Here is an 18,548-nt window from a genome sequence, read left to right as displayed (position 1 = left end):
GTTTGTCAAAGATCAGATGGTTGTAGATATGTGGTGTTATTTCTGAGGCCTCTGTCCTGTTCCATTGGTCTATATATCTGTTTTGGTACCAGTACCATGCTGTTTTGGTTACTGTAGCCTTGTAGTATAGTTTGAAGTCAGGTAGAGTGATGCCTTTAGCTTTGTTCTTTTTGCTTAGGATTATCTTGGAAATGCAGGCTCTTTTTCGGTTCCATATGAACTTTAAAGTAGTTTTTTCCAATTCTGTGAAGAAAGTCATTGGTAGCTTGATGGGGATGGCATTGAATCTAAAAATTACCTTGGGCAGTATGGCCATTTTCACAATATTGATTCTTCCTATCCATAAGCACGGAATGTTCTTCCATTTGTTTGTGTCCTCCTTTATTTCACTGAGCAGTGGTTTGTAGTTCTCCTTGAAGAGGTCCTTCATATCCCTTGTAAGTTGGATTCCTAGATATTTCTCTTTGTAGCAATTGTGAATGGGAGTTCACTCATGATTTGGCTCTCTGTTTGTCTGTTATTGGTGTAAAGGAACACTTGTGATTTTTGCACATTGATTTTGTATCCTGAGACCTTGCTGAAGTTGCTTATCAGCTTAAGGAGATTTTTGGGCTGAGAAGATGTAGTTTTCTAAATATACAATCATGTCATCTGCAAATGGACAATTTGACTTCCTCTTTTCCCAAATGAATACTCTTTATTTTTTTCTCTTGCCTGATTGCCCTGGCCAGAACTTCCAACACTTTGTTGAATAGGAGTGGTGAGAGAGGGCATCCTTGTCTTGTGCCAGTTTTCAAAGGGAATGCTTCCAGCTTTTGCTCATTCAGTATGATATTGGCTGTGTGTTTGTCATAAATAGCTCTTATTATTTTGAGATACATTCCATTAATACCTAGTTTATTGAGAGATTTTAGCATGAAGGGCTGTTGAATTTTGTTGAAGGCTTTTCTGCATCTACTTTTCTCCCTCTTTCTTACTCCAATTCTCTTTTCTCTCAATTATTTCTCACCTTTTTCTTTTTTCTTTTTTTAAATGGAGTTTTGCTCTTGTTGCCCAGGCTGGAGTGCAATGGCCTGATCTCGGATCACCACAACCTCCACCTCCCAAGTTCAAGTGATTCTCCTGCCTCAGCCTCCCAAGTAGCTGGGATTACATGCATGTGACACCACGCCCGGCTAATTTTGTATTTTTAGTAGAGACGGGGATTCTCCATGTTGGTCAGGCTGGTCTCGAACTCTCGTCGTGATACATCTGCCTCAGCCTCCCAAAGTGCTGGGATTACAGGCTTGAGCCACCGCGCCCAGCTGATTTCTTACCTTTTTCTTCCAAATATCTCTTCCTCTCCCGGGAACCTCTACCGCAATCCCATGTCCAAAATACAATCAGCCTTGTCAGTCACGGAAGAAGCTATGGTAAAAATGGGATACAAATTAAGTTTAATCTCTGTGTGACCTGCACTGTACATTTGAAATCAAGTCATTTTATGGGTAAGCAGTATCCAGCTGGGATCCAGGAAACAAGAAGCCTAAATTGCTTTTATTGGTGGGAAAAAGAGATTTTATGTTGGAGGGTTTGTTACATACAAGTTACAACTGAAATGGTAGCTCTGGGAAAGGATGTGAAATAATGAAGTGCCATCTTTCAGGACACGGTGCATTTATTAAATCAGTGACCTCTCTATGGTTCTACTTCCCTAGTAGGAAGGATACAAGGGTCAGGAAACTAAGGGGTGGAAGGAGAAGTGGCCATTGTCACTGGGCTTTACCAGCAGGGGGTTGTGGACATGGTTAATGGAGCGTAGTGTCTATTTTGCACTTAGAAGCAAAATAGGCAGGCAGTCAACAAGGATGCTTTTAGCATCTATAACGGGATCAACAAACTGTTCAGGTAAAGGGCTAAATATTTTAGACTTTGCAAGTCATACGCTCTTTGTGGCAACTGCTCAGCTCAGCTGTTATAGCACAAAAGCAACCATAGACGATATGTAACAATCTATAAGGCCAGTTGCTTCTGGGTGGTGCAGTTCATAACACAACCAGAGAATCCCATGGTCAGGACCCACTCCCACACCTCCTTCACTTGAAGTAGATTCCCTAGTTGGATGCTCTGCTACATAGGATTCCACAACTGTGGATCAAGCATTCCCTAAGCTTCCAGATGGAAGTGTTGGCTGAGGCTCTGTGGGCAGAAAAACCATACAATATTAATTTACAGTTTGCCTTAGAGTTATATTACCTATCCCACCTCCTATTATAAGATAGTCTGAGAGATCTGGACCTCTTAAACATCGAAGAACATATCACATTGATCCATTACACTGAGATGACATAAAGCTCATTAGACAGGACCAGCCAGAGGGGCAAGTATGCTGGAGGCCTTGATGAGATGCGTGCATTTCAGAGGGTAGGAGATAAACCCTGTGAAGAGTCCAGAACAGGCCATTTCAGTAACATTTTTGGAGGTCTGGTGGTTGGAAGTATTCTGGAATAGCCTGTTCTAAAGTAAAAGGCAAATTGATGTATCTTCTAGCCCTGTTTTGAGGAAAGAAGGCAGTGCCTTGTAGGCCTTTTTGTGTTCTTGAGACAACATATTCCACCCCTGGGGAATATATTTCTGGCCCATGTACTGGGTGACACAGAAAGCTTCTGGCTTGAGTGGGGCTAGAACGAGAAAGGGTGCTGCAGCAGGTCCAAGCCATAGTGCAGTCAGCTCTGCCAGCTGACCCCCACGGTGTTGGAGGTGTGAGTGGTGGGAAAAGATGTAGTGTGACCACTGAATGGATCTGCAGGCCTCCTGGGCCCATTGTAAACTGGACTTTATCTAGCACCCCATTTTTTAGTTGGTCCTCCTAAACTCTGCTCTAACAGCAGGGCCATGATGCTTCTTTGGGTCTCTCAGTATCAGTGCAACTCAGACCCTTTGTCCAATAGTTTTGTTTTTTTTTTTTTTTAGGGGGAGGGAGTCTTGCTCTGTCGCCCAGGCTGGAGTACAGCAGCGCGATCTCGGCTCGCTGCAACCTCCACCTCCTGTGTTCAAGCGATTCTCCTGCCTCAGCCTCCCAAGTAGCCAGGATTACAGGCGCCCACCACCACGCCCAGCTAATTTTTGTATTTTTAGTAGAGACAGGGTTTCACCATATTGGCCAGGCTGGTCTCAAACTCCTGACCTCAAGTGATCCAGCCTCAGCCTCCCAAAGTGCTGGGATTACAGGCATGACCCACTGCGCCTGGCCTGTCCAATTACTTTATAAATGTCTGATTATTCCCCCTTCAGTGTATAGTCACCCAAGAAAATGGCCATAGGTCCCTTTGAGGAGACTAGGGGAATCATCACAGTATATGTTTGCCATCATGTTGCACGGTTCTTCCTTCAACCATCTCTCCAGTCCATGTATCCAGATCTAAAAATTAACTTAAGTCTGGGAACTGGGCAAGGGAGCCGGATTTTTATTGAAATTACTGCCCTCAGCCTCTTGCTCCTCCAATTTGCTTTAAAAAAATAAATAGATCAGGGATCAGTATATGATGGCCCAGGAGCCATTGATGGCGTGATCTAGTCAATCATCTATTTTTCATAAACAAAGGTTTGTTAAAACACGGGACACTCGTTTGCTTACATATCGTCTATGGTTGCTTTTGTGCTACAACAGCTGAGCTGAGCAGTTGCCACAAAGAGCGTATGACTTGCAAAGTCTAAAATATTTAGCCCTTTACCTGAACAGTTTGTTAATCCCTTTATAGATGCTAAAAGCATCCTTGTTGACTGCCTGCCTATTTTGCTTCTAAGTGCAAAATAGACACTACGCTCCATTAACCATGTCCACAACCCCCTGCTGGTAAAGCCCAGTGATTGTCACTCAAACCCTGCCTTTTGGTGGGTAAGGCAATTAAAGCCTCCAGGCTCCTGGCAGTTAAGTGCCACCTCCTGGCCCCCACCATGCCCACAGATGCTGACAAGCTCAGATTGTAACCGCCACTCCTACCATCAGCGCAGCCTGCAGAACTTCTTAGTGATGGTGCCCTTCTCATCAGTGCATTTCGATGGCTGGGAGAATAGTGTGTCTTGTGTGCCTTCTCATAGGACATATTCTCTGGTGGGTCTTTTGGCCATATATATATATTTAACATATATAATATATATTTTATATATTATATATTATATATTAAATATATATTATATATTATATATTAAATATATATTATATATTATATATGTTAAATATATATTATATATTATATATGTTAAATATATATTATATATTATATATTATATATTAAATATATATTATATATATAATATATTATATATTATATATTATATATTATATATTATATATTATATATTATATATTAAATATATATTAAATATATATTAAATATATAATATATTATATATATTAAATATATAATATATTATATATAAAATATATATTATATTATATATATTAAATATATATTATATTATATATAAAATATATATTATATTATATATATTAAATATATATTATATTATATATAAAATATATATTATATATATTAAATATATATTATATTATATATATTAAATATATTATATATATTATATATATTAAATATATATTATATATATTATATATTAAATATATATTATATATTATATATTAATATGTTATAATTAATATATATTAATTATATATAAATAATATATAATTATTATAATATAATTAATTTATATTAATATATTAATATATATTAATATATTATATATTTAATATATAATATATAAATATATAATATATATTAAATATATATTATATATTTAATATCTATTATATATATTAAATATATATATATGGCCAAAAGACCCACCAGAGAATATGTCCTATGAGAAGGCACACAAGATACACCACTCTCCCAGCCATCGAAATGCACTGATGAGAAGGGTACCATCGCTAAGAAGTTCTGCAGGCCGCGCTGATGGTCAATATTAAATTTTATATATATATAAAATAAATACATTATATATTTAAATATTAAATTAAATACATTATATATTTAAATATTAAATTAAATATATTATATATTTAAATATTAAATTAAATATATTATATATTTAAATATTAAATTAAATATATTATATATTTAAATATTAAATTAAATATATTATATATTTAAATATTAAATTAAATATATTATATATTAAATATTAAATTAAATATATTATATATTTAAATATTAAATTAAATATATTATATATTTAAATATTAAATTAAATATATATTTAATTAAATAAATATATATATATATTTTTTGAGACGGAGTCTCGCTCTGTCACCTAGGCTGGAGTGCAGTGGCGTGATCTCGGCTCACTGCAAGCTCCGCCTCCCAGGTTCACGCCATTCTCCTGCCTCAGCCTCCCGAGTAGCTGGGACTACAGGCGCCCACCACCCCGCTCGGCTAATTTTTTTTTTTTTTTTTAGTAGAGACGGGGTTTCACCGTGTTAGCCAGGATGGTCTGGATCTCCTGAGCTCATGATCCACCCGCCTCAGCCTCCCAAAGTGCTGGGATTACAGGCGTGAGCCACCGCTCCCGGCCTATATTTTCGATTTTAAAATAAATATAATACCTTATTACAAAAATATAGATGGGGATTCACCGTGTTTCCCAGGCTGATCTCAAACTCCTGAGCTCAAGCAGTCCACCAGCCGCAGACTCTCAAAGTGCTGGGATTATAGGTGTAAGCAGCTGCGCCTGGCCCGACCTTATATAATATAGTCCTTCAAACACGTCCGCTTCCTTCAGCCTCTTTATTCTTATCTGCACTATCTGCCTGAGTGAAGAAGTAAAGGAGGGTTGGAGAGAAGCGTTAAACTACCAAGCAGAGCTTCAGCAAGGCTAACAGGGAGTCCTTGAACCAAAGTCAGAGAAGTCCCATGTCTTCCAGGAATAGACCTGTCTTAGTATCCCTGCCGGCCTTAACTATTTGCTAGGAGCAGCCTATATAGGAAGCATGCCTGGGTGCAAATGCAGATAGGTCTCAGAGTACAGCAATGGAGCCCTTAGGCCATTTTGTTCCCTGTGGCTGGAGGTGTGTGAGGCACATTCTCCTGGCCACCATAGGAGCCAGAACAAAGACCAGGATGGGTGTGACACAGCCTGATTTAAATGCCAGTCTGCGTCTTTAATAACAGGTCTGACTTGTAAAGTAGTACAAGCTGCTGCTCAGGATGGCACTGCTTTCAGGAGTGTCTTTTGAGTCAGTAGAATAAGACCGCTCCCAGGCAGACTGCATAGGGACAAAGTGATTCGTGTGTGCCTCACCTCCTCTCTCCTTGCTATTATACTTGCAATCCAAACAGGAAAGAAGTACTTGCCCTGACTCAGAAGCAGTCTATTCCCTGTTCCTCCATTCTGAGAGGGTGAATTGACAGATCTTAGGATTCCTCACTTGAGGCCTAGGCTGTGAGGTGGTTAAAGGCCAAAAACAACCCACCTTCAATGAGTGCATTTGCCTGGAAGCTGCAATTGCAGCAAGAGCCATTGATGTCACAGTACGTTAATGCCAGTAAGAGTCTTAGGGATCACTTCCTGTCTGTACATTTATCCCTAAGGGAAACTAACTTTCTCCAGTGATAAAAATTTCGCTTCTAGTACTAGCTATGCTCTTTCTTCAAAGCTATGAAGGTGCAAAATAGATGGAGCTGAGTGGTAGGCTACAGACCCAGAAATGCAGGCCCAGGAAGGCAGAATCAAGGATAGATTTCTCCAGATGGTGGTGGGGATGAAATGTCTCAAAACAGCCCTGCCTTAACGGGAATGTCCTAACCATCCCGCAGTTGTTAATTTCTCCTAGCAGCTTTGTCTTCCTTCTATCAGCATCATTGTTATCTCAAGGAGACGCTCCTGAGCCAAATCTCACCCAGTTCTAGTCTCACTGTTGCTCATTTCTATCCCTAGAGGCGTGGAGTTTTACCGGCTATCTAGAATTAAAGCAACCTTGCAGGAAAATAACAGTTCTGTGTATCCTCACCACTAGGCTCTCTCCTAACAGAGAAACTCATGCCTTCTTCACTTTTGTTCTTCCAATATCATCAGACTGGATAAAGAAAAATAGCAGATAGATTGGTGTAGCCCCGTAATTCCCCATTATGGATATAGTTTTATCAAGATACTTAAAGTAAAACTCCTAAGGTCAATTTCTATCCCTACTCCTAGGGTCTCCAACTTAAGAAAATTCACCTTTTTCCAAAAATCAAATCCCAGCCCCACCACCTACACCTGTGTGATCCTGGGCAGTTATCAGACCCAATGCGTCTCAGCTTCCTCACCTGTAAAATGGTAATAACAATAGTTACCTCCTAAGGTTGCTGTTATGAGATAACATGTATAAAGCAACTGAAATATAATACACGCTCAACAGAGCTGGGGCTCTGAATTTTAGGTTTGAGAAGGAGCTGACATAGATCTGGTATTAAAAATCCAGCCAAATATGAGAATAAGAAAAGAAATTGGACAACATGAAGGAAACATGCAGCAAAAAAATAAGGGAAACACCCAGGTGTGTGGCCGAGAGGAAGATTACATCTCTGTGCTGGTCATTGATATCTTCGTCCTTGAATTCCTGGATTAGCAGACATGGAAAATACATAAACTCCTAAGTAGGATCCTTATTATTAAATTAAATAATGTACATTAAAACATTTTGAAAAATATAACTTACTAGAATAACCTACAAGACAGTGATATGCTTATAGTTGCAATAAACAGAGATCTGTTAGGGACAGGAGGGCAGTATGGTAAAAATGTTTGTGAAAATGTGGAAAACAAGAACCTTAGCCTAGAACCCAAGAAAAGTCTAGCGCCCAAGTCTCACAGAGCCCAAGTCTCACAGAGCCAATACAGGCAAATTGGCTCAGGATCCAAGGCATTTTGAGGGAGCTGATTACTTTGTCACCTTTCAGAAGCAGAAGTTCATCAACCTCCTACTCATCTCCACTTAATACTCATCTACTCTGTCAGTATCTGTGTGCCCTCTCACTTATTTAATTACTAAAGGGTTGACTCTCTCTGACTATTCTAGTGCATATTCCCCAGACGGTAATTGACTAAGCCATTGAGATTCCCTGCAGTCTCCATCTAGGCAGAGTTTCTCCTGCCAGGCCAATTCATCACTGACTAGCGCGTGGGTTGGCTACTCTTGGGCCAGGTGTGCACCCCATATCCAATCAGTTAAGGCCTGACATTGTAGGCTCAGATGAATAAAAGTATGGAAACACATGGGATCCCAAAGATCCCAGCAAGATCTTTGGACTGGAATGTTTTTCTTAAATGACGATTCTGAGCATGGCTGTTAATAGATGACAGATGAATTGATCATTAATTGATCAAAACCTCAAGCCTAACATCAAACTGGGAAACTCAAGAAGTTAGAAAATATCTTAAATCCTATAAAATGTTTCAGATAGATTGCTTTCAAGCATCTCACTGTTTAAACAAAGGTCAGACCATACAGAAAATCCTAATTTGCCTAAAAAGTTACAGTTAAAAAGGCTTAGGCCAGCCAGGAGCAGTGGCTCCCACCTGTAATGTCAGCACTTTGGGAGGCCGAGGCCAGGAGTTTGAGACCAGCCTGGCCAACGTGGCAAAACCCCATCTCTACTGAAAATACAAAAAATTAGCCAGGGGTGGTGGTGGGTGCCTGTAGTCCCAGCTGCTTTGGAGGCTGAGGCACAAGAGTCGCTTGAACCCAGGAGAAAGAGGTTGCAGTGAGCCGAGATCGCGCCACTGCACTCTAGTGTGAGCAACAGAGCAAGACTATCTCAAAAAAGAAAAAAGGCCTAGGCCGGCCAAACTTCATCAGACCAATTGAGACAATACTAGAATTTGTAGAACTAGGAGAACAATACCACAAGATGGCAGCATTATCCCTTTTGTGCCTTCTACTGTTAAAAAGTGAGAGCCAGATTATCTGTTGAGACTGCTCTCAATCTGCCCACCTCTTTCCTGAAGCTATTTTTAAGAGAACTGAGCAGCCCCTAGTTGATGGAGAATATATAAATCTAAATAGACATGGCATCTATTTTTGTATCCTTCAGTTCACTCATTATCTCTGAGCTCATTTGATTTCTAAAATCTCAGGACCTGTTATCATTATTTTTTAGTCTAATTAAATACATAATTAGGCATGGAAGCAGTGGCTTGTATTATCCAAGGATTACAAGCTCCTTAGCCATGTCTGAATTGCAGAAATTCAATTTTTTAATTGTAACATTCTTTATTTGGCATTTATGTAATCCAGTTTTTCATTATAACTTTTTAAAATATATGTATATCTCTTTCCTACAAGATTCAATTCAAGCCCAAAATACATACTGAAAACCAACTATGAATGTTAATTTTATGTGGGAATTTGGGTAGGCCATGGTGCCTAGTATCTGGCCAACCACCAGTCTAGATGTTGCTGTGAAAGTATTTTTAAATGAGATTAAATTTAATTCAGTAGACTTAGAGTAAAGGAGATTGTCCTCCATAATAGTGGGGGCCTCATCCAAGCAGTTGAAGGCTTTAAGAGAAAAAGACTGAGATCCCCAGGGAAGAGGAAATTCTGCCTCCAGACCGCCTTTGGACTCAAACTACAACATCGACTCCTCCCTGGGTTTTCAGCTGTTGGCCTGCCCTACAAATTTCAGACTTGCCAGCCCTCACAATAAGCTATAGACCAGGCACCGCACCATGGAATACAAAGATAATTAAGAAATATCTTGGGCCACGAACCTGTAATCCCAGCTACTTGGGAGGCTGAGGCAGGAGAATCGCTTGAACCCGGGAGGCAGAGGTTGCAGTGAGCCGAGATCGAGCCACTGCACTCCAGCCTGGCAACAGAGCAAGACTCTGGCAAAAAAAAAAAAAAAAAAAGAAAAGGAAAGAAATATCTTTGATCTCATGTTAGGAAAACTCCCTACTGGAACCAATAATTGCCTCCATAAGTGGAGGGCAAGCTCAGACCAAAGGAAGAGGTAGACCACTCCAGGTTGGTAGGTAGCCAAAAATTTATTCAGGGGAAACTTACATAGTAGGCAGTCTTGGGCAGCAGCAAGACAAGGTACATCTCAGAACTTGCAATATACACCTAACCTTTTATACCATGAAAATGAAAGTGCACAGAAAGTCTCTCATGACATGTTAAGCCATCTGGTTGCTTTCTTAATCTATTTACTCTAGTTACCTTCTAACTCTTTAATTCCTACTTAAAGGGATTGTTTGGGTTCCCTACAATGAATGTTCCTAAGCATGCTGGGCAGAGGGTGGGACTGCAGGGAATGGGGTAGGGGGAGGTTCCAGGCAGCAGCAGTTCACTGCTTCCTACGACTCACTTCAGTCATATACCCAGAACGCATCTGAAAAACACACGAACACATAACTAATACTGTAAGTGTTAAGACAATGTATTATGAAAATACTGTGGGAACACAGAAAAATAAATTCTTTGGGTGGCAGTGAGAAAAACCGTAAAGAGGTGCCATTTGACTTGCAAAGAATAAACAGGTCTCCAACAGGCAGACATTAGAGGCAGTGGAAACCCGATGAGCAAAAATAAATGTGCAAAAGGTGGCAAAATAAGTAGTCCCCCATGTAGATACGTGACTTTGAGGTACTAAGATATAATACCCAACATTTGAGCTCTTACTATTTTGTTAATAAGGGCTTTTATATAGATATCATGAAACTTTACATCCTTATCAAGTTACAAGCTCTTAGAATCCTAACTTCACGATTTTAGAAACTTAGGAACACAGAATTTAAGCAATTTGTCTAACGCCCCAAATCAAGCAGGAACATGAACCAAAGCATTTTGACTTTATTTATTTATTTAGGGACAGGGTCATGTTCTATCACCAGGCTTGAATGCAGTGGTGGGATCATGGCTCACTGCCTCGACCTCCTGGGTTCAAGTGATCCACCCACCTCAGCCTCCCAAGTAGCTGGGACTACAGGCATGTGCCACCACACCTGTCTAATTTTTTCTTTTCTTTTTTCTTTTTTTTTTTGGCAGAGATGGGGGTCTCACTATGTTGCCCAGGCTGGTCTCGAACTCCTGAGCTCAAGTGATCCTCCTGCTTCAGCTTCCAAAATTGCTGGGATTATAGGTGTGAGTCATCATGCCCGGTTTCAATCTGACTTGAGTTCATAATCCTAAACACTATATTACTAAGGCCCTATATGCTTTAAAATTTTAAATGTTATAATCAAAGGGGAGCCTAGGAACCTTCAGGTTTATAGACATATTTTTGTTTCTTAGTATTCCCTTGTCTTTTTTTTTGAGACGGAGTCTCACCCTGTCACCCAGGCTGGAGTGCAATGTGGCGATCTTGGCTCACTGCAACCTCCGCCTCCCAGGTTCAAGCGATTCTCCTGCCTCAGCCTCCCAAGTAGCTGGGATTACAGGCACGCCCTACCACACCTGGCCACTTTTTTGTATCTTTAGTAAAGATGGGGTTTCACCATGTTGGCCAGGCTGGTCTCGAACTCCTGACCTTCTGATCCACCTGCCTCGGCCTCCCAAAGTGCTGGGATTATAGGCATGAGCCACCACGCCAGGCCTGTATTCCCTTGTACTTTTTAACTCTCTTTTCTAATGGACTAATAAAAGTCAGGCCTAAAAATAAGAGTGAAAATCATTCTCAGAGTGATTTTCAGCCCATCCTTATCAGGATTTGAACATTGCAGGCTTCCTAGAGCTCATTAGGAATATATTTATGGTCTAAACCAGAATGAACAGCTACAAACTTTTCCTCCGTTTACAATAAAGTGACAGTAGGGGGCGACTTTTTTATTACTTTTAACCAAAAATAGGTGGATTCTGTTTATTCTTTACAGAAAAATAGGTGGATTGTTTATTCTTTACAGAATAAGCCTCCCTTATTCAGGGTACGTACATGAAGCATAAATTACCTTGACCTTCCACGTTGGTCTAGGCCTGTTCTTTTTCTCAATCACCACCCCCATCCCATCCCAAATTTTACCCACCTTCTCTTTGATTGCCCTTCTTTTACAGTGTGTTTCTTTGGAATTTTTGCTTTAAGTGCTTTTCAAATTGCAGTCATTAGAACTGTCTCTCTTGACTACTCACTTCATTCTCCTACAGGTTTTGAAAATAAACCTAGTCTCACTCAAATGCTAACCTGAAGACTAAATGGAATCTGACCTCATACATACAAACTGAGCTAAAACAGTAGGAATAAACTTGTAATCCCAGCACTTTGGGAGGCCGAGGCAGGCAGATCACAAGGTCAGGAGATCAAGACCATCCTGGCTAACACGGTGAAACCCGTCTCTACTAAAAATACAAAAAATTAGCCAGGCATGGTGGTGGGTGCCTGTAGTCCCTGCTACTAGGGAGGCTGAGGCAGGAGAATGGCATGAACCCAGGAGGTGGAGCTTGCAGTGAGCCGAGATCGCGCCACTGGACTCCAGCCTGGGAGACAAAGCGAGACTCCGTCTCAAAAAAAAAAAAAAAAAAAAGCATCTCTCAAGCCATGCTGGATGCTGCGGACCAGGATGCAGTGTCAGACATGGGAGTTATTGTCCACATCATTGAAAAGGACAAAATCACCACCAGGATTGAAGGCCTGAATGGACTAACCCTGTTCGCAGAGCCCACTTCTTTTTTTTAATAAAATAGCCTTAAAAAAAAAGTTAAAAATCTGACCTAAAATATACTATCAGTTGGAAATTTTCATTTTTTATAAGTCATACATGCAGGGATCCTTTTGAAGCACTTTCTACCAAACTACTAATAGTAGGTATTATTTTTGTTCTCAAAGAAAAGTGAAAAACTTTATGAAATTGGTTTGACTAGAATCTTTTCACACTATCATATTTATTTATTTATTTATTTAATTGTTTTTTTTGAGATGGAGTCTCGCTCTCACTCTGTCGCCCAGGCTGGAGTGCAAGCACACCATCACACCCTGCTGATTTTTGTATTTTTAGTAGAGACAGGGTTTCACCATGTTGGCCAGGCTGCAGGCTGGTCTCGAGCTCCTGACCTCAACTGATCCAATTGCCCCGGCCTCCCAAAGTGTTAGGATTACAGGCATGAGCCACCATGCCTGGCCTCTACCCCCTTTTTTTTTTTTTTTGAGACAGGGTCTCACTCTGTCACCCAGGCTGGAGTGCAGTGGTGTGACCTCGGCTCACTGCAACCTCTGCCTCCCAGTTCAAGTGATTCTCCTGCCTCAGCCTCCTGAGTAGTAGCTGGGATTACAGGCATGCACCACAATACCCGGCTAATTTTTGTATTTTTTGTAGAGACAGCGTTTTGCCATGTTGGCCGGGCTGGTCTCGAACTCCTGGCCTCAAGTGATCCACCCACCTTGGCCTTCCAAAGTGCTGGGATTACAGGCATGAGCCACCGTGCCTGGCCTTTCTATCACCTTTCTAAAAGAAATTTCATGAGTGGACCCATAATTTTGTGACACAATAGATGGAGAACATTAAGAGAAAGATAACAGGTGAGAAGAGAAAAGAGTAGAATGTTTGAAATAATGTACATGACGGGGAGTATATAGCGCTGTGCACAGAAGGATGCTTGATAAATGACATCAGATAATTCAGAGACCTTTTTTTATTAAATGTGTAAAAAGCAGTTCTCATCTTACAAGCTCAAAATCAGACGAATGTATGAGGGTGTATAATTGTTATATTTATAAACTGTATCACCCAAAAACTCAATGAGGACACAATATATATTACATTCAACATTTGCATATTTACATGATACTTACTGCAAAATAAATACAAAATGAACTCCCATCATTTTAGTTCAGAACACAGGTGATATAATTTCAAAACAAAGGCAATTTTTTTCAACAAAGAACAGAAGTCTCCCAAGTACCAATTCACTATTTTGCAGAAAAATACAACACTAATTATAAGATTTCCATTCCAGTTTAGTCAGTAAGATACGTTGTTTGTTTGTTTGTTTTGTTTTTAGAAACAGGGTCTCACTCTGTCATACGGGCTGGAGTTCAGTGGTGCGATCAGAATTCACTGCAGCCTTGAACTCCTGGGCTCAAAGAATCTTCCCACCTCAGCCTCCCAAAGCACTGGGATTACAGGTGTGAGCCATCAGAGTCTAGTAAGGTATGTTTTTGTTACTGAAATACAGCTAAAGTTTTGGATTTTAATCACCAAAATAACAGTACTTCTGGTTTACAATTGACTTTAAAATAGAGTATACTAATATATATTTATTTTCACATTTTTTTTAAATCTTCAAAACTGAAATACAATCCTGAAAATATTTGTGCCTTGTCATTTGTTCAATAAATTTGATTTGTTTTTAAACAGGTCACAAAAGTTCAATTAACTAACCAGAATTCTATATCTATTGCCTGTCTACTGGGGTTCAGTCTTAAGTCTGACTATATCAAAAGCAGCAGCTCAGAATTTATTTCATAAAATTAATCCCAAGAGTTACTGGGTAGCTTTTAAAGTATTTCATTGCTTATAATACAACTCACTAGATAGACAGTCTATACTAGTGACTAGTGACATCAAAATTATCTGGAGAGCTTTTTAAAAAATACGTGGGATCCACATCATAACTACACTAAGAATCAAGAATGTCTGTATTTTTTTTAACGTTCCCAGGTGATAATGCTATGCAGCCTAGCGTGGGAAACCCCAACGTACCACTAAGCCTGTGGTTCTCAACTTTTCAGGTGCACTGGAATCACTGGGGGAAACTTTAAAAACAAAAAGCAAAGCAAAACAAACAAAGAAAACAGATGTGCTTCAGTAGATAGAGAATTGTGTGCAGGAACCAGCATTTTAAACAACCACTGCAGTTGGTCTCAAATGACTCAGAAACGCTGTACTACCTTTGTCAGATATCATATTATAATGAGTACATTCAGCAATTTAGGTGACAGTGTCTGCAAGCCCTAATGAATCCTGCCCTAGGCAGTTTTAGCAAGTGTTTGAGGGCAACACTCAGCCTTTCAAATAAAATATATTTATATTCTTAAATATTAGGTCAAAGTCAACTGAATTGTGAGACCATCATTCATTAAAGAAGGCAAATGCTCTTTCCAACAATTTAAACCTTTAAACAAACCAGTTCTTAGCCCTCAACTTAAACCTAATGCTTTCTCCATTGTTAGCCTGATATGTGATCAGAGGTAGTGATTCCATCTTACCAGAAATGTATTGTGGATTATAAAAGATACCATTCATACATCTTCACAGGCTCTGTACAGTCCCTATGTAATGGAGATTGGAGACCAGTTGGATATTAAATACTGTAAAACAGTAAACAATACACTCTTGATTTTAAACAATGAAACCTCGTATTTCCCTCAAACAATAAATTCTTACATATAATATCCAGAAAAAAATTCTAGAAAACACTAAAGGTATCACGTTGCCTCTTTTGTGAAGCTATTTACTAATTTTTCACCATCCCTGTAATTATCTATAAAGTGGGTAGTTGGTGTACATCATTCCACTTCAAGAAATTTTTTTTTCTTTTTTTTGGAGACGGAGTCTCACTCTGTCACCAAGGCTAGAGTGCAGTGGCACGATCTTGGCTTACTGCAACCTCTGCCTCCCGGGTTCAAGCAATTCTCCTGCCTCAGCCTCCCAAGTAGCTGGGACTACAGGCGCACGCCACCACACCCAGCTAATTTTTGTATTTCTAGTAGAGACGGGGTTTCACCATGTTGGCCAGGATGGTCTCAATCTTTTGACCTCGTGATCTGCCCGCCTCGGCGTCCCAAAGTGTTGGGATTACAGGCGTGAGCCACCGCACCCGGCCTCACTTCAAGAATTTTTTACAAGCACAGAAACTATATCTCAGTGTATGATAACTGTTACTATAATACTATATTGTATTATAAATATACAAGCTCATTTGAGTGTGTGATAGCTCCACTACCTCCACCAAGCTTTAGGAATATATATAATCTACTTTGAACCCAAAAGCCACAGAAGCAGTGACAACGACACTAAGCAGCAGAAAGAGTATATGGTTAATAGAATCTATCTGGCATCTTGCTCACCTGAACTACACCTAAAGTGCTGTTATTTCCCGTGCATGCACTTTTCCATTATGTTCTTCACAAAGGCTCACCTCTTCCATAAGCCACCATGCCCAGTCCACAAACCAAATTATTTTTAATGTTCAACAGAAAAGAAAGGTAGCAACAAGTTCCTTATTTTTGTTAATTCCTTTTTTCTTGTAATAAAGAGTATCACTTCCTCTCACCAAAAAGCTATAGAGCTTCTGATGAAATTCAACTGTTCAAAAGGTTTACCTCTTTTCCAGGGGTAGGTGTGATTAAACAGCTGGCATTTCTTCTTAACAAAGTAATGAAAAGGCAATTACTAAAACATCAGCATTGTATTACCAGAAAGGCAAGTCATTTTCATAAAATAAGAACTGGAGAGTTTTAAATCCATATTCATTAAGAAGCTAAAAAATTCATACTAATTTTTAACCACTTAGAGTTTTGACTCACAATAATCAAACCACTTTCCAGTTTATAAATAATTCAAGATCAAAATAATAAATTTTAAAATTAAACAAAATTTGAAAAACTTACATATAAATATCAAAAACCAAGCAACATGACGTCTGCTACTTGGAAAAAAGGCATGGAGACACAGTAATACCGGAATAAGGATTTCAACATATGACATAATGGCGTAAGGCACTACCTCAACTTCAGTCTACACTTGAGTCATCATAACCCAAATATAGGACAGGAGAAGAAAACACACAAACACAACTTTTCACATCCTTTTGGCTGGTCTGGCAGTTAACTGCTTTTCTCTTTCAAACTCCTTCTCTCGTTGCTGCTCCCTTTCCAACTCTTCTTTTTGCCTCTTCTGCTGCAGTTTAAGTGCTCTTTTCTGTGTTAAAAAAAAAAATTTAAAAACCAAGAGAGCAATCAGGGGTTACAGGTTTAGCCTAATTTGAAAATAACAGTGCTCTGCTTTGAGGTAATTCATTCACACTAATAAACTTCATCTTGGACATTTAAATTTGGGATAATTTAAGGCCCCTTTGATTCAAAAAAATTTGTTGCTCTAAACTCCTATTAAATGAGAATTGTAGGGCATATCCAGATAATCTAAGCCTATCAGCCCAGCTATTAGTAAAAATGCTCAGAGTGCAGTTGAAAAAAAATGATATTTTTAAGGCTGCACGCAGTGGCTCATGTCTGTAATCCTAGCACTTAGGGAGGTCGAGGCCAGAGGGCTGCTTGAGCTCAGGAGTTTAAGACCAGCCTTGGAAACGTAGTGAGACCCTGTCTCTAATATTTCTTAAACAATGACATTTTTAAAAAGAAAACAATGTACCATGAATGAATTATGCTATTGTATATGAGGGTATAAAAGTCAAAATATGAATACTGGCCGGGCACAGTGGCTCATGCCTGTAATCTCAGCACTTTGGGAGGCCAAGGCAGGCGTATCACCTGAGGTCAGGAGTTTGAGACCAGCCTGGCCAACATAGTAGAACGCTGTCTCTACTAAAAATACAAAAATTAGGTGGGCGTGGTGGCGGGCACCTGTAATCCCAGCTACCTGGGGAGCTGAGGCAGAAGAATCGCTTCAACCCAGGAGGCAGAGGTTGCAGTGAGCCGAGATTGCACCATTGCACTCCAGCCTGGGCAGCAAGAGCAAAACTCCGTCTCAAAAAAACAAAGAATACTGGAAAAAAAAAAAAAAAACAACAAAAAATAATTAAACCTCTACTTTTGTAAAGAATGTGAAAGAATTTTCAACTCACTTTTAACTTTGATGTTTTTTCATGAAGCATCAGCATCTCTTTTCTTATATTCACCAACTTGGCATGATAGTGTTTAGCCTCAGCAAACTTAACATGGAAAAATAAATGAAAAGTCAAGTTAAAATAGACTAAAATATCAAAATGAATAAATAAAGCAATATATAAATGATAGTTTGTGCTTCCTAAATTGGTCAAAATTTTTACAGCCTTATCTTCACATTTTAATTCCAAATTAAAGACCTCCTTATACTGTTAGTAGGATTTGAAAGACATTTGATTTAGTTCAGATTGACAAAAGTGTTACTAAACATAAAATAGACATGTATATTAAGATGGGCATAGACAATATTTTGCTTTAAAAACATATAATTCTAAAATTTCAGATAAGACTATCTAATAATGCTATCAGTTTCATTTAAGAAAAGTAAAACATTCTCTCTGCCTTTACAAGAGACAGACTGAGCCAGAGCACATGAAACAGTTTAAGTGAAGTGTCTGCCCATAAGGAAAACCCAAACTGTGGCCACAGAGCCCTGGACAGAAAGGACTGTGGACAAGTTAATCCATTCCTTGGGCTGCTTTAGTCAGACTAAGCAGAATGATCTCTGTGAGGACACTTTCCTTCTTGAGGAGTCTTAAGTACAGACTTTACAACTCAGCCAACCTGCATAATCTAAAATGAAGTCTTATGTCAGGAGAAGATGGGAGGATGATGCAAGCCTAGAGATGTCAGAGAGAAGGAGAAAAGCACCCTATTTTCAGACAAGGT

The 18,548-nt window shown here is 39.2% G+C and overlaps 1 protein-coding gene across 2 annotated transcripts in view; it reads right to left on the bottom strand.

The window, feature by feature from the left end:
- Positions 1 to 13,591: 13,591 nt before the first annotated feature.
- BLOC1S6 (biogenesis of lysosomal organelles complex 1 subunit 6) overlaps positions 13,592 to 18,548 on the bottom strand; it is an 84,392-nt gene continuing 79,435 nt past the window's right edge. For both annotated transcript variants that reach the window (XM_055363615.2, XM_063698514.1), the window contains 2 exons: positions 17,780 to 17,866; positions 13,592 to 16,896 (listed from right to left, as the gene is read on the bottom strand). In XM_055363615.2, coding sequence (XP_055219590.1) covers positions 16,777 to 16,896; positions 17,780 to 17,866 — 207 coding nt within the window. In that variant the 3' untranslated portion in view covers positions 13,592 to 16,776. The remainder of the gene's footprint in view (positions 16,897 to 17,779; positions 17,867 to 18,548) is intronic.

The sequence above is a fragment of the Gorilla gorilla genome, chromosome 16 (genome assembly GCF_029281585.2).
Source record: "Gorilla gorilla gorilla isolate KB3781 chromosome 16, NHGRI_mGorGor1-v2.1_pri, whole genome shotgun sequence".
Classification (NCBI taxonomy): Eukaryota; Metazoa; Chordata; class Mammalia; order Primates; family Hominidae; genus Gorilla; species Gorilla gorilla.
The sequence above is the reverse complement of the archived record's forward strand: the minus strand, read 5'-3'. Positions and strand labels throughout refer to the sequence as shown.